The 16,598-nt window shown below is 42.7% G+C and overlaps 1 protein-coding gene across 4 annotated transcripts in view; it reads left to right on the top strand.

Annotated features, from left to right (window-relative positions):
- Positions 1–16,598, top strand: part of ACOX3 (acyl-CoA oxidase 3, pristanoyl) — a 52,489-nt gene that overhangs the window by 16,845 nt on the left and 19,046 nt on the right. For all 4 annotated transcript variants that reach the window (XM_054999445.1, XM_054999448.1, XM_054999446.1 and 1 more), the window contains 4 exons: positions 2,689–2,777; positions 11,841–11,937; positions 13,204–13,386; positions 14,121–14,243. In XM_054999445.1, the coding sequence (XP_054855420.1) occupies positions 2,689–2,777; positions 11,841–11,937; positions 13,204–13,386; positions 14,121–14,243 (492 nt within the window). The remainder of the gene's footprint in view (positions 1–2,688; positions 2,778–11,840; positions 11,938–13,203; positions 13,387–14,120; positions 14,244–16,598) is intronic.

Raw genomic sequence — 16,598 nt, forward strand, 5'->3', positions numbered from 1 at the left:
TGCCTTTCTAGAATGTTGGAATAAACTTTGATGGTTTTCAACCGGACCCCAGAGAAACTTCCAATGAGTGTGTCCAGCGGTTAAAACCTGAAAGTTATCAAAAGCCATACTGCCCCTGGTTAGTGTGTAGATCTGTCCTTGAAATATGTGCCTGCACTCTGCAGTGCATGTGGATGTGAGAAAAGGCAGCAATTCCCACCTCCCTTTTCTCTGTTTATAAGATTGCGGGAGATGAAGTATCTGCATATGAAGTTAATTCAGGAAATTTCTCCTAATCAAAATAACCAAGTTTAACGTTTTATTGGTAAGGAGACAGAAAAGAGTGGGTAGACTCTACAAAGAGGTGAAACCCAGCAAAATAAGCAAAAGAAAACAAAGTAACCTTCTGAAATCCTTAGAGCGTCTTTCTGCCCTGAAATACGGATCACCCAGCCTGCAGCTAGGCTTGGCAAGAGACAAAGTGCCGAGTTCTTGACCTAACAAAAGCTTACTCCCACCTTTCCTTTATGATCCTAGGATGTCTTTGCATGCAACCCTTCAGATAGTGTAGTGTGTTAACTAGTGTGCAGATGAGTGCAGAGAGCAAAGGCTAGGTGTCAGCTTTGGGGAAATACCCGCTGATTCCTCCCCCCTCACAGTTTTACAGGAGACTGATCCAGATGGCAAAGGTGTGCTGCCTGTGTCTCATGTTTTGCTTACTGTAAACTGAAAACCAGAACCCATGTGCTTCTTTCATAAAACATCTGGATCTGTCTGTAACTTGAGCCACAAACATTTTGGTTTACCTTGGACCACTTGTGTATCAATCCTTGCAAGGTTAAACATCACAGGATATGAGGAAAATGTTATTGTTATCTCTAGAAAATGTGAATAGTTCAATGTCTGTATTGTTTGTGATCTATGAATAAATATATTCACTTAAGGATTTAATACTGTGACAAGAAAGGAGGGAGGAATTCTTTAATGTACAATTCAGTTGGTATCAATAATACTAGATCAAGATGGGTAACCACATTAGTCTGTCTGTAGCAATAGAAAAGAGTAAGAGTCCAGTAGCACCTATAAGACTAACAAAATTTGTGGTAAGGTATGAGCTTTTGTGAGTCACAACTCACTTCTTCAGATAATGCTGTTAAATAATGCTATTTAACGTTAATCAATAATGCTATTTAACGTTAATCAATAATGCTATTTAACGTTATTTTTACAGGGTCACTTTTTATCTTTCGACTAAATATTTTTCCTTCTGTAACTTGGCCCACAGGCCACCTCATTCTTGACCCCAGCGCTATTCCAGTTCCTTGGATCACATTATACTGCTGCGTCCTCGTGTGGAGGGGGAAATGGCAGCCTTATGGTCATTGAATGCTATTGCTAGCCTGTGTTTAAAGGGTTAGGGCCCTTGGAGACATCCGGGACCCTCTTCAGAGGTACATTTTTCCTGCCTGACATGAAGGGAATATGTGCCTCAGACTCACAAGTGCCCTTTACCTGTGCTCCTTCCTTCTCATTCCCTTCTGCTCTTAACTGATGACGCAAGTGCCGTATCAGACTCATCTGGATTTTTGTATGTCTTTGCCTCAATGCAGTCTCTGTGTACCCCTTGGAGTCTGTGTGTAGAAAGTGAATTTAGAGAGAGAGCAGGTAACTGTAACCATAGTATTGTGCCAAAGCGTATGTTACTTTCCAGTTAGAAAGACTGGGGGGGGGGTGAGTGTGCAAGGGCACACATGTCTGATGCTCATGCGCCTTCCATGTTAAGTAGAAAAATGTTTGACTGAATTGGCCTTAATGGAGCGATCTCTGAGCATACTAAACTGTTTTGTGCCACATGGGCATTTTTGTACCTGGAAGATGAGTTGCCCTGTGTCAAGGGTTGAGGGCAAGTTCTTTTCCTATGTCCCACCTAGGAATGAGTGAACGTAAAGAGGGACAAGACTAACCCTGAACCATATCTAGAGAGGGCAGCAGCTTTTGCACCTTAATCTGTTTTCGTGTATTAAAACCTATCCTGTGTAACTCAATGAAAACCAGCAACATTTAAGCTAGTCCCTGTCTTTATAGTCACACACCATCTTTGTAGCTCCTGCTCCTAGCCTCACCCTGTGGTTCACTTCTTGCTCATGCTAGAGCCTGAAAGAGTCCAAAGACTGCCTGTTGGAGGTCCCATTTACCAGAATAATAATAATAGTAATAAACAAGTGGAGAGCTGCAGCAAAATGTTGTGGATCCTTTTCAGTTTCCAAAGGCCTGCAGAAGTGAGAGCAGCCCCAGTTTTGCAGCCATCCTCAGACGACCTAAAGATAGCTTGTTTCCATCTTTCCTGGCATCCTTAGGGGCTGCTGAGGCAGTCCTGGAAGTGGGCTTTTTGCAGAATGGCTGGGAAAGGGGAGGCAACTGCACCTCTTCTCCAGCTATCCTCTTATTTTAAAAAGTATCCCCTTCCCCTTTTCAGATTGTTCTTGAAACCCATGGCTTCTCCTGGGTTTATAAAAACATGACCAGGTCGATCTGAATTGTGTCCATTTTTTGGACTGTGTTTTGTGGAGGCCAAGTTCAGAATTAGGTATAGAATTAAATATGCACAGGGTTCTACATTCAAGACCAACAGTGTATTCAGTAATTTCTTGAAAATATTTCATAGAATTGAAAATTATCACAAGAATATAATGAAGGCTTTTGTTACAGGTTCGAGATCCAAAAACCCTGCTTCCCATGCCTGGGGTACTGGTGGGTGATATAGGTAGGAAACTTGGACAGAACGGTCTAGATAATGGGTAAGTATCTACAAACATTCTTTGTCTCTACAAGATAGTAATGCAAACATGTGGAATTTCTTCAGCCCTCATAAACAAAGACCCTTACTAGTTTATCATAAAGTAGAAAGTATCTTCAGGGCAATCAAGTCCAATCTTCCAGAAACAATCCTAGGACTTTGGCGCTATTTATTTAGAATATTTATATCATATCCTTATGCAAAGTGACATACAGAAAACATACTGTACAGTTTAATACTAAAAAGTGTAACGCTGTATAAAAACAATAACGGAAACCCCCTCAAAATATGTGCAGATAGCAGCCAGCCAGCAGTAGCCCTTGATGCAAGAACTGCAGAGCCTCACTTAATTTCAGAGGGTCTCCAGAGCAGACCCGATTCGCAAAGATTCGGGATTTCCGAAACACCCCCAGTGTACCAGGTCTGTTTCAGAAACCCCGAATCAAAGATTCCCAAAGTGATTTGTATAGCTTCAGGAAGCTTCGGGTCAAGGGGTTCAAGGGGTTCTATGCACAGTGGCACAGAAAGGGGCATTTCAACCCCTGAATCAGCTGCTTGTCAGGGGTTTCCCAGACAAGCGGCTGAGTCCAGCCTGCAGGAGTCAGGCGATTCCCTGGCCCCTTGTGCAGCAGGCAAAGAGAGCGCTCTGCGGTGCAGCTGCAGACTGATGCCTACAGCCCCATCGCCTCCTTTGTCCGCTGCAGAAGGGGTCTAGGCAGCACTTCAGAGTTTTTGTCCATTTGCCTAGAATTAGGTGGAAAGGACAGAGAGACATTGACATCTTTGCAAATTGGGTCTGATTCGGGACTTCCTTCCCACAGCAGTTGCCTGTTGAGGAAAATGGGCAGGAAAGCCTATGAGGAGCTTTGTGGCCCTCTGTAAGACAAGTGTCCAAGAGGTAGAGAAATAGTTTCCCAGGCCCATCTTTTGAAATCTTCCTACTAGGAACAATTGGAGCCATTGCAAAACCAGGCCATTTAATCTATTTTTAAAAAATATATGGGGGCAGCTCAGCTCAATGGTAGAACACAAGGCCATCAAAACCTCATTTAACAAGACGTGAACTAATAAACAACTTATTAATAGTCGCTAAGGCGTTAACAGCTTTACACTGGAATAACCAAATATCTCCTTCATCAAAACAATGGCTCTCAAGAGTTTGGGATCAATCTATTATTGAAAAGATTACAGACAATTTGCATCAAGATTCCACTTCAAAAGGTCATCTAAATTTTATGGAAAATGTTGGCCCTTTTTTGAATAAATCAACAAAGAAGGGACACAATCTTCGAAACAACTATATCAAAACATTCTTAATTTGTAATTATTGCTATTAAATACAATGTTTATAGATAAGCTGTCAACAACTATTCATTCAATGTTTAGTATAAGATGAACAAGCACCCTTGAGTTGTTATAAGATGTAAGCAATAAATGTTGTGTTTGTCTAATATTGAATTTAAATTTTTTTAAAAAATTAAAAACCCTCATTTAAGAATTCTAGCAAAATATGGAACCCTCTGTCTTTGAACAGGAGATTTCAAAATAAATATGAGAGGGTCAGTGGCATCCCAGAGGGCTAGTCTAGCCAACGCGCCCATTGCTGGGCCTGTTTTGTCCTGGGCAGGTCTGTTCCTTGCACAGCTAACCAGCTGCCTTTCCAATATGATCTCTGTTTTCCCACATTCACAGCAAAGCAGAGTTTCACCCTCCTAAACTCTCTGACTTGTGCGGTCTTAGTTTGGTGTTACTCAGTCTTATGAAAGAGGCTGTGTATTATTTCCACATTATAGTTTCTCAGTACATGGACTCGGCATGCCATGTGGTCCGTTGTTCGCTATCCCCAAATTGTTCTGGAAGCAGGGGAAAGGATGGGCAACAGCCGAGACAGGAGCTTGCACCTCGTGTTGTGATCACAGTCTGCAAATCAAATGAATCCCTGGCATCACTAACAAAACAGATGTAGAGGAGATTGCTTAAGAAAGTGAACAAAAGTACAGGCAACAGCTGAAGTTAGAAGGTGGTTTATATACGTAAAGAATTCAGCATGTAGAAAATGTCTGTGTATTTACAGAAAGGAAATAGATTATTTAATGTGCACCATTATAAACACTTCTGTCTCACATACAATTTGTGTTAAAGTCCACCTCCCTCCCTCTTGCCCATGCAGCACATGCTGCCGCATATCTTTTTGCTTTGCGAGCAGACCCAAACTTCAGCATCACTCTTTCGTATGTAGTGTGCACATGGTGCAAACCAAGGGCCCCTCCCTCGGAAACGCAGGCGGCATAGATCTTGCATGCTGTCCCAGGGTACAACTTCCTTCCAGCACTTACTGGGCTCTGCCTGCTCACTCTGGTGGCAGCTGGGGGCGGGGGCGGGGGGCAGCAGGCTACCCCCGATTAGCCTTAAGCCTGGCTGTAGTCCTCTGCAGACGTTCCCAGCCCCCTCAGAGCAGCCACCCTCCAAGAGGCACTGCTAACCTGTAGCTTGGCTGCCCCCATCCAGAGGGGCTGGCTCACTGGTTCTTCATACAGGTGAGGTAGTACTGGCCATGGGAGCTGGAGCAATGTGGGAGGCCAGGGTGCCTCAAGTGATAGGGGTTAACAGCTGCTGCAGGAGTGACAGACCACTGGAGGCAAGAGAACCCTGCAGGGGATGAGGCAGACGAAGCAGATGGGACCGGGCCCAGAAAGTCCCTGGGCTGAATCTGGCCCAGCCAGACTGGACACCTGGAGACTGGAGGGATGTGGCCACCAATGCCAGGGGCTTTTTCGTTGTGGGCATTAGCACTTGGGGATGGTTCCCTTCTTCAGCTTCTTAGCATGAAAACCAGCCAGGCAGCCCTTGCTGCTCCTCAGGAACAGATCAGTGGAGCTCCTCGCTGCCTCTTATGTTAGGAGCATGCAGTGTGTATGCACTGAACAAGTGGGAGGGAGGCCATGGCAGTACTTGGGGCAGTCAGGCTGCAAAAGGAATGTTGCGAGCCTTGGGTCTTGCTTATTTAAACTGGTGTGACTCCGCCACTGTTCAGCAGAATTTCCTATGATCTGCTCACATTCTCACTCTCAACAAATACATTCCAAATGCTAGATCATAATAGGTGAAATCATCTTTTTTCTGTTGTTGAACAAAATGTTTCAACTTTACTGAAAAACCAAGAAGCCATGAACTGTGGAACCACCGCCATGTTTCTCCATTATAGCAAACTGGACCATTATTTTGTTCCTGTTAACATTTTTGTGTATTTTTCCTTGAGTAACAGGCATATTGACCCTTAAGCTGTCTTGTTGTTAATATGTATCCTCTCCCCCTCTTTCCATATCCTCTTTTATATCCAGCTTGAGAGAAGAGCATTAAAGGGATTTACTGGGGAAGAATACATAAACATATGCACAGCTGCATGTGCTTACAGCAGTGTACATACTAAAGAAAAAATTCTCTTATTTCTGTTACTAAATGTTGTTATTGGAACGAGAGAAAGCTGTTGTGTGCTTTTGGTTTATTTTCATAAGCATGTACCCTGGGCATATGCCCAGAGTAGCCAGATCTCATCAGATCTTGGAAGCTACGCAGGTTAAATCCTAGTTAGTACTTGGATGGGAGACTGCCAAGGAAGTCCAGGGTTGCTATGCAGAGGCAGGCAACGGCATACTGCCTCTAAACGTCCTTTGCCTTAAAAACCCCAGCGGGGGGGGGGGGGTCGTCATTAGTCAGCTGTGACTTGATGGGGCCTTGCACACTCACTCGCGTACCAATAGCTGCTCTCCAGCAGGTGGCACACGTGTTTCTGTGATAATATAGTGTTCTGTAAACTCTTGAATTCGATCTCTCTTGAATTTATAGTAGCCACTAGGTTTTTCACAGTAATGAAGGTAGATTGTGCAAAGATTTATATAGGCTCTTTAAGCTTAATGCTGAAACTAGATGAAATGTTTTGACAGAATTCCAATTTTTTTTCTTGATGCCTTGCACCTGTCAATTCCTGCCCACTTTTACAACTTTTTTTTATCATTTTCACAACAGTGGCCCCGTGTATATTATCAGAACTGAAAAGCAGTTGTAATGGAAGTCTCTCTTTTTTAATTTTAACAACATAACAGATATTTATAACAGTATAAACAGTGCAAGCATATGCTCGAAACAGCATATAAAGAGCGTTTAACAATATTTACAATATATATAGATGCCCAATAAAAAGAAAAGGCGAGTCTTAATAGATGGCAATAACTTTATCAGGAACCAATTTTAGATATTTACTTTGCTGTTCCATAAAGTCCAAAAAAGGCCACCATTTCTCATAAAAATTAGATCGGAAGTTCTGGTTCTCAACAATCGAGATGCAGTCTGCCTGGATCTATATTCTATCTATATATATGCAGTTAAAGGGACATCTCAACCCAAAAGGTCTATTCCCTATGATATTTTGTGACAACTATCGGTCACGCTGGCTGAAGGTTGTTCAGAGATATCTACTGAGAATTGGACTTTCTCCCCAAATGCTTCTTCCTTATGGAACAGAGCATGCCAAAAAAACAATAGTTAAGCAGAGAATTGAAGATACTGAATACCAATCTGACCGCTCTAGTTTACAAAATACAAAGGTTTGGGTTAACATCAAATACTCTTTGGAACTGGCAAACTATTTAACATCTTTAGAAGTAAAAGGGTTTAGAAGGGCCTTCACTTTAGTGAGGTGTTCCACTCTTCTGCCATACTTGAAGGCAAGTATAAGAATATCTGCTATACTAAAAGGCCAGTCAACATAAGTAGAGACTATAGAACATATGTTTTTTTCATGCTCACACTGTAAGGTGGCACACAGCAAGTTAATTACCCTGTTGTTTGGAATAAACCTGCATCTCTCTAAAAACTTAAACTTGAGTTTCTTTTAGCAGACAGAGATCACTTATCAAGTAGCCAATTTCTGTATGATGATACTCAGGTTAAGAACATTTTCATACTTAGATGTTATATCAAGTTTAATCTGTTTTTTTACCTGTTTATACAAATTGTGAAATTTCTTAAATATGTATTTCTCCTGTATGTCTAGTCTAAGGGTTGCAATAATAAAAACAATCAATTTCCCATAGGTTAAGAAAAACAAGTTCAGGACATGGTTGGATAGTGTATCCTGTGATTTTTTTCAATCATGTTGAAAATCAAAATTCAATAATGAGAAATCAAAGGGCGGTCCCACCAACAATTTAGAAAAGAGCCTATTTGCTTACAGCCATGGCAGCAGTATGGGTCGTAAGAAGAATTTATGTAATGTAGCTTGAGTAGGGTTAAGTACCATCTTCTTGAAAGTTATTCTTATACACCGGTTTTGTGTAGTGGTTAAGAGCTCGGGACTCTAATCTGGAGAGCTGGGTTTGATTCCCCACTTCTCCCCTTGAAGCCAGCTGGGTGACCTTGGGCTAGTCACAGCTCTCTGGAGCTCTCTCAGCCCCACCTACCTCACAGGGTGTTTGTTGTGGGGATAATAATAACATATTTTGTAAACCACTAAGAGTAGACATTAAGTTGTCCTGAAGGGCAGTATATAAATCAAATGTTGTTGTTGTTATATTGATTGCATTGATGGAGCAGATTTTTGAAGACCAAATCTGGGTCCATTGTGAGTCAGAAATAGGTATATTACAATCCGACTGCCAGCGGAGCTGATATCTTGCTTTTTTACACCGTCTTTGAGAGTTTTAAATCTTATATAAAATAGAAATGAGACCTTTTTCTTTTGTGCTCCATGAAATCAACAATCTTTCAAAGTCAGTTTAGGATCTTTTAAGTTGTGTTTGGATTTTTGAACTATTAATTAAATGATTTAACTGAAAATACTCAAACTATGAAATTTTGGTGTTACTTGATGATTCCAATTGGGACTTAGATTTTAGAGTGTTGTTAGAAGTAACATCCCATAGTCTTGTTAATTTAAGTGCTCTCCACAGAGGAAAAACTTCCTTGGAATTGCCAGGAATAAACCATTTTTGTTGTAAAAAAGATAGCGGGGAAATATGTAATGGAAGTCTCTTGACAGCATACTTGGCAATCCACCATTTGTTGGATCCTACCTAGAATGCCTGTGGGTCAAGATAATTCTCCCGAAAGGCAGTTAATGGAAGAATGACAGACCCCTCCCCCCCAGGAATAGCTTGGAGGGAAAACCAGATCTGCGGGGGCGGGGGGGGTATCAAAAAATCACATCCTCTCTAGGGGGAATCTAGTCCAATATGCGGAGCAGTGAGTGATAAGCCTGTGTGGTGTAATGGTTAGACTAGGATCTGGGAGAACCATGTTTGAATCTGCACTCTGCCATGGTTTCAGCATTAGACTCTTCTTGGGGAGCTGGCCAGGATTCTCTAGGTTCAGCTGGTGAATTAGTGATAGGAATATCAGCTCAGGGTATCTAGATGACATGAATATTAATTCTTCTGGTAATTAACAAACATGCAGGCTTCCCTAAGATCTAGAGGGAGCGCCTACATCATTAGTGACTTTAGCAGAGGGAGCTCCTACACCTTTGAGTGACAAAAGGAAACTATACCTTTTGGCATAAAACACATTGTAATTGTAGGGCTCCAGTAGACACTGGACTGCTGTAATTTGTGACATGGGAAATTAAAGGTAAACTCTTTTGGCGGGACAGGAGCACTCTGGAATTGATAATACTGTCATATCAGGTTCTGCTGCTTCTGACGTTTTATTTAATTTATTTATTCTCATTTATAGTCTCTGTTTCCCACTGGAACTCAAGGCAGATTACAAGTACAGTAGAACTATTCAATCAGTCATGCAATTACAAAATAAGATGATATTCGAATGATAACACTTGAGTCTAACAGCAGAGATTTGTAGTAAAGCAAACCTATTCAGTCAATCAACCAGTGGATTACAAAATAAGATAACTACAGTTCAGTTTAACAGCAAGGATTCCTAGTAAAACAACATAACACAGTGTGGCTGGGATTGAAGGACTGGAATCAAAAACACACTAATCCTAACAGAGGTCACTTCCCAAGCTGATCCAATCCACCACAGCTCTATTCATCTACAAAAATGCCTTCTTGAGCAAATCTGTTTTGCACAGTTTGCAAAACGGAAGAAGCAGGGGGGGGGACTTCCTAATAGCCTCAGGCAGACCACTCCATAATATAAGAGCTACCACAGAGAATGTTTGCGAACAAAATTGTTGTGGCAGAACATAGCTGGAGAAGCAGTCTTGCAGACACGTAGATCCAATGTCATTAAGGACTTTGTAGGTAATAGGTAGAACCTTGGATTGAAGCCTGTACCTGATCAGTAGGTAACCAATGGAGTGCCTGCAGAGTGAGAGTGATATGTGGATTCCACTTGGCACCCAATAGTAGCTGAGCCATGGTGTTCTATATCAACTGGAGTTTTTGGGATGTCTTTTAAGGGCAGACCCACATAGAGTGCATTACAGTAGTCTAGCCTCAGTGTACTAGGATGAATCCACGTGGTCAGGTCAGCAGAGTCGTGATAGGGGGCCATTTCCCAACCTTCTGAGTCCTGTCTCTAAATAATGATTTTACTCCATCCAAATCCCTACTTGTGCATCCAAACATTTCAATGGAATGGTCTGGTCCTCTGTATCAAAGGCTGCTGTTTAGCGTTGAAAGAGCAGAAGCAAGGCCATTGCCTTTGTCTACATTTATATAAAGGTCATCCATTAGGGTCGCTGTCTCCATCCCATAGTCCGACCTGAAATCAGACTGAAAGGGATCCAGGGCAGAAGACCAAGAGAGCCTCGACTTTCAAAAACTTAATACCTTGGAAATCTTGTTGGTCTTAAAGATGCAACTGGACCCAAAAATCTTGCTGCCCCATATAAATAATTTCAAGTGGTTAGCTGTGTTATTCTGCAGCAAAAGAGCATAGATTTGAGTCCAGTAGCACCTTAAAGACCAACATGGTTTCCAGGGAATAAACTTTCTAAAATCAGGTTCTGAAGAAGAAAACGTTGACTCTCGAAAGCATGTGTACCTTGGAAATATTGTTGGTCTTTAAGGTGCTACTGGACTCAAATCTTGCTCTGATGAAAGAAATCATGTGCAAGTTCTGCCTCTTTACTGTTGGTTGTTCCCTTGGAAGGGGCGTGAACTCTGCCCTCTGACCCTGCTAGATTCTGACCTTTGGCCTCTGGGCTCTGCCTCCATGCCTTGTCTTTTGCAAATTGGCAACCCTATATGACTGGCCTTGGCCATTCATATCAATAAAACCAAACAAAATCCAGGAGCGTCTTAAAAGACTTGCAACATGAACTTTCATGGGACAGAGCTCACTTCTTCAGATACAAAGGGATAAATGAACGGCAGACTTTGTGCAACAGGTCTCCTTTGTGTACAGCTCCTGTCCTCTGATTCTGCCCTGCTTCCCTGAAGCTGTTTCCCTCTCCACATCTCCTTCAGGCCACACCCACCTCCCTCAACTGGGCTCCTTTCTGAAAAGAGCTCTCGGCTTACTACTCTGATATAAACGAAGTATAATATATATATGGCCATATAGCTGAAGATGGGGGTAGATAAATGTAGGTTGGCTGGTGGGTGAGTAGGAGAGAACGAAGCAGGAAAAGGAGAAGATATGAGGGCTGCCAGGAAAGGGAAAAGAAATAGTAGGGGAGAGGAAAATAAAGGTGCTCCCCACAAGTCCTTATGGCTCCCCTGTTTATTATCTTCGAATTGTTGGAACGCTCTGGCTGCCAGCTGTTCCTGGCCTGTTCTGTCTTGGTTCTGTATTTTGGTGCCCTCACATCCATAAGGATAGTGTTTATCACTGCCAGGAGAATGCTTTTCGGATACATCTTGTTCACTGTCTGGTTCATCGTCTGGTTCTTCTACTGCCCTGTGAGTCATGCAAAGCACTTGATCCACGCTCAGTTTCTGGTAAAACTGATGGAGTTGGTGCCAAGTGAAACATCTGCCTCCTGTGTGGCTGCAACGTCTTTCTCTCTGGGTTTGGGGACTGTACGTTCAGCCTTTTAATTTAGAGAACTCCTGGGTCCGTAAGTGTCGTCTCTGCAGTGAATTCCTTCCTTTATTGACAGGTTCGCCATGTTCCACAATGTTAGGATACCCAAAGAAAACTTGCTGAACCGAACTGGAGATATCACAGCCGAGGGCACATACACGAGTGCATTTAAGGTAGGGATTGTGCTTAATTAACCTCTGTGTGCTTCATGCTTGCACTTAATCTCTTTCCAAACAGGATTCCTTTTATTCGCCCATCCTTTTAGTTCTTCCTCACATGCTCTTCAGGGCATTTTCCATCAAGGCTTGTTTCAGTAAATGAGGATTAGGAAGTTCAAACATTATGTCACCCATGGTTGTTGTTATTTAGCTGAAAAAATTGTGTGTTTTAGCCAATGCAGACATTCAAGGTGGTTTGCAACCGTAAAACATTATATACATACATACAAACACACACCTATACATACATACTATAAACAAATATAAAAACCACATTAGAAGGTGTAAACTCACCAGAGATTAACAGCTAAACCCTAATAAGAACACAATTAAAATGAATAACAGTGGCACTTGAAAAACCAGCGGTGATAAAATAGCATAAAAGCAGGCTAGACAGCAATGAAGAGCAAACTGAAATTTTAAAAGTACATCTTCATAAAACAAATACAAATAATGGCTTAAGATCAGCAATACCCCCCCCCACACACACACACACACACAAACTTACAAAATCCCTGGGTAAATAAAGAAGTCTTCTGACACTGAAAGCTTGATCATCTCAGAACCAGGCGGATAAGGGAGGAAGGAGAGTTCCATAATCAGGATGTAGATCCAGAGGAGTTAGCTGTGTCAGTCTGTAGTTGCAAAATAGTAAAGAGTCCAGTAGCACCTTTAAGACTAACCAACTTTTTTGTAGCATAAGCTTTCAAGAGCCACTGCTCTCTTCGTCAGATGCATCTGACGAAGAGAACAATGGCTCTTGAAAGCTTGCACTGCAATAAAGTTGGTTAATCTTAAAGGTGCTACTGGACTCTTTACTATAATCAGGATGATACATCTAAAAAGGCTCTGTCTCTTTAACAATCACTGGGCCATTTTTAAAAGCAGCCTCACGTAAGGCTCTAACATGGATGCAGTTACAGAATGAACAACTGTGGCCAATCCTTACCTTCAACAAAGGGTCAGCCAAATCTGGCATACCACTGACACAATCTTTTGTTTTTGACAGCTGTAAAACAACATCTCCCAAGTACAAATTTGTTCCTTAGGGAGAGTACAATCACTTCTAGAACAGGCTGACTCATCCAAACCAAGCCTCTTGCCTGGACTGAGCTTCGGTTTAAACTTGGTCTATTTTGGCGAATTTGTTGTCTATGGAAAAAAGTTGAAAAAGTTCTTAACATTTTTGTTGTTATTGTTTGTATTGCCTTGTTTCCTTAGGATCTCAAGCAGCGTTTGGGAGCTTCTCTTGGAGCTTTGTCCAGCGGAAGAGTTATGATTATAGCCATGTCTGTGGTTAATTTAAAGCTTGCCGTATCAATAGCAATTCGTTTCTCAGCTACTCGGCATCAGTTTGGACCAACAGATGAGAAAGAGATCCCCGTTCTTGAATATCAAATGCAGGTGAAAAACAGAGATCAGTTAAAATTAGAAACACCTGATGAGCATCTAACATAGACTGAGGATCCAGTGTCAACTTAAAACATTAACACAAGCCTTTCATATTCTCAGGCATGGTAACGGCTTTGAAACTCCACGGGCACAGCTGACGAGCATTATTGGCTGGCCCCGCCAAAAGCTAGTTGAAGTTCTTAATACCTGCAAGAGCCTATGGTATCATAAGCAAGAAGTGGCTGTTTGGTTGGGGGGGGGTGAGGGAGGGAGGTTTCCAAGGCTGTGTGTTTTCTAGATAGAAACAGCCGTAGTTACCAAGGGAGAAGACGCAGAATTAACTCTGCAGGGCTCCCTGTTTAATGAGGAGGGCTGTTTGGTTTTTTTCTCCCTTAGTATTAGGAAATACGATTGCCTAAGAATATTTTTCATGCTTTAGCAGTATAAAGGAATCTTGGCAGAAATATGGATTGCTGTCCAAACCACTTTTCTGACATGTTACTGATTACTAGGATTTGCTAAGACTCATCTTTAAGAAAATGTACTCACTCATATTTTAATTTACTGGGTCATAAGGATCCAAAGTAATATGCATACATTGGATGTAAAGACGTCAGAGCTTTCACAAGTTTATGCAAGGGTTTTTGTGTGTTTACACGTATGAGAGGGGGTAATATTGCCTTTGTGTGTTTTGAAAGCGAACTCTTTCATGTGCATCCCTCATGCAAATTCCATTTTCATTCCAGCAATGGCGGTTGATTCCTTATTTAGCGGCTGTCTACGCCTTAGACCATTTCTCCAAATCGTTGTTTATGAATTTCATTGAATTCCACATTGGCCTTCTAATGAAGGACAAGAGTCCACGGCAGGTGAGGGATTTCTCAGTTATTATTTGTGTGATGAGGCCACTACCCCTGGCATGATCGAAGTGTGTACTTTGTCCCTTGTGGAGGGTTCCCCTAAAATAGCAGCATCTATGCTCGATGCCATTATTTTTCTGAGATGGGAAACAGTGAGATGCCAAAACAGTTTGCAGAGCTGAAGGTTTCTGACTGCTTCCAAACCTTGGAAATTCATCCCCCCCCTTTCTTACCCAGGTTCTCAGTCCCTAATGCCCCCTCTGATCCATTATAATAGAAGTGAAAGATAGGGAGAAGAATGCCTTGAGGAAAAATTCCCTGTATGTTCAGAGGCTTTCAGCCTGCCCGGCTCCTTTTTCCCAGCAGGGAGGATGATCAGCTTCCAGAGGAAGAGATTATGCAGCAAGGACACACAGCCTATTTTCATCTGAGGTGCTTCCCAAATTACTAGAAGAAACCATTCCCTCCTCAAGCTAAGTTAAGATAAGATAGGAGGAGGACAGAAATGGGAGCTGCTCCTGTTCCTACGGCCAAAGGAACTAAGGCCCTTTTCTAAACAAGGCGATCAGGTAAATGCAACTGCCAACAAGCTCTCTATCCTGCCTGACAAAATTATGGACAGCTTAGAAGTTCAACAGATGGATGCTCAGAGGGGCCGCTCTTAGATCCACAGCAGTCATCCCAGCTGAGTGCGATTTATTTTGGTTTTTGTGTTGAAAATAGAGTGAGGCTGTATTCAGACGTCATGCTAAGCCCCTGTTTGTTGCAAAAGACACCAAGTGGCTTATTTCTCAAGGTCTGTATACAAAGAGACGTACAGGTCTCAAAGCAAAAGCGCAATCGAGGATTCCTGGTTTGAAATAACGTCCAGTTCCTCTTGGTACACTAACACGGGCACCTGGGTAAATCAGAGGTTGTCTGCTCCCCACAACCTGGCTAAGAATCCCAGCTCATGGGGAGTAGCCAAATGCTTACCAAGGCACCTGTATTTTGTACCTGATGTGGATCGGGTCTTTGTCCACTTGATCTCATCTGATCTGGGAAGCTAAGCAGACTGGACACTGGTTAGTACTTGGATGGAAGACCACCAAGGAAGACAAGGGTTGCTACGCAGAGGCAGGTAATAGCAAACATACCTCTGTTACTTGCCTTGAAAAATCCAGCATGGGTCACCACCATAAGTCGACTGTGACTTGATGGCGCTTTACACAAGCACACTGAGTTATGTTATGTTGTGTAGTATTTGTTGCCATTACTGTTTCTACAGTTCATAGTTTGTGGGGGTGTGGACTGATTTAAATCAAGGTGATTTAAATTATCAACGGAAAAGACCAATTTAAATAGTTTAATAAACTCCCCTCTGATTATTTAAAAACTTCCTAAATAAAAGTACTTACTGGTTGGTTGCTCTAATGATAAAACATACTGATGTAAAGTTGAACATAACCTTTATAAAACCTCAGACGGTATGCAATGTGTTTCTTAAGTATTTAACTTTTTGCTGTTTTCTAGAAAATGACACGCGACACATTCCTTAATTTTTAGTTGATGTTCATAACCCCCGACAATGTCTCCCTTACAGTGGGCGGCTGTGGCAGCTCTTTGTAGACAGGCCCTGCTGCTTCTTTCAAGGGTCTCCTCCTGCCACTGTCTGGTGGACGTAGTGAGAGCTGAGTTAGCATAGAGGTTAAGTAATTGAGCTGCAATGCAGCACTCAGCTGGTTCAAACCCCACTCCGCTCAGCCCGGCCTCTCCGGCTGTATTGTGGGGATCATGATAGCACTGACTTAGTTCACTGCTCTGAGTGGGCCCTCATCTGTCCAGAAGAGCAGTATACAAATGAACTGTGGTGGTTGTTACTTGGTCACCTTTCTCATAACTCTGCCTTGCTGTGCCTCACCTGACAGAAGTAAATACTCCCAGCCAGAAAGAAGGCCTAGTGGCTGTTACTGGCGAGATCTGTGACGCACGAACTTTCGTGTTCTGCTCTTCCTTTTACAAATAAAAGCATCATTTTATAAGAAGGTCATGATCAGTTTTAAGAGATTACACGTGGGGACCCACGAGACTCGCAGGGGAGACTTGCCTTCCTCTTCAGCCACCAGGCGGGCCAGCCACTCAGGGCCACCCAGCTTGCCCACCCGCCTGCAGTGTTGCTCCTGCTCTCCTCCCCCCACCCACCCGCATGGCTCACATGGTCCGGAGGGACAGCTTCTGCTCCTCCTCCCCTGCCAGCCTCCCTGCAGAGGAGAGGTGGCAGAGGTGCAGCTTTTAGCAAAGGAGAGGGTGAGCAGTGGCAGCTCCCACTGCCTTGGCGGCAGAGGGAAGCTGCATGTGGCAGAGTCACTCCCGCTCTTCAATCCC

This window comes from Eublepharis macularius, chromosome 15 (assembly GCF_028583425.1).
Source record: "Eublepharis macularius isolate TG4126 chromosome 15, MPM_Emac_v1.0, whole genome shotgun sequence".
NCBI classification, from domain to species: domain Eukaryota; kingdom Metazoa; phylum Chordata; class Lepidosauria; order Squamata; family Eublepharidae; genus Eublepharis; species Eublepharis macularius.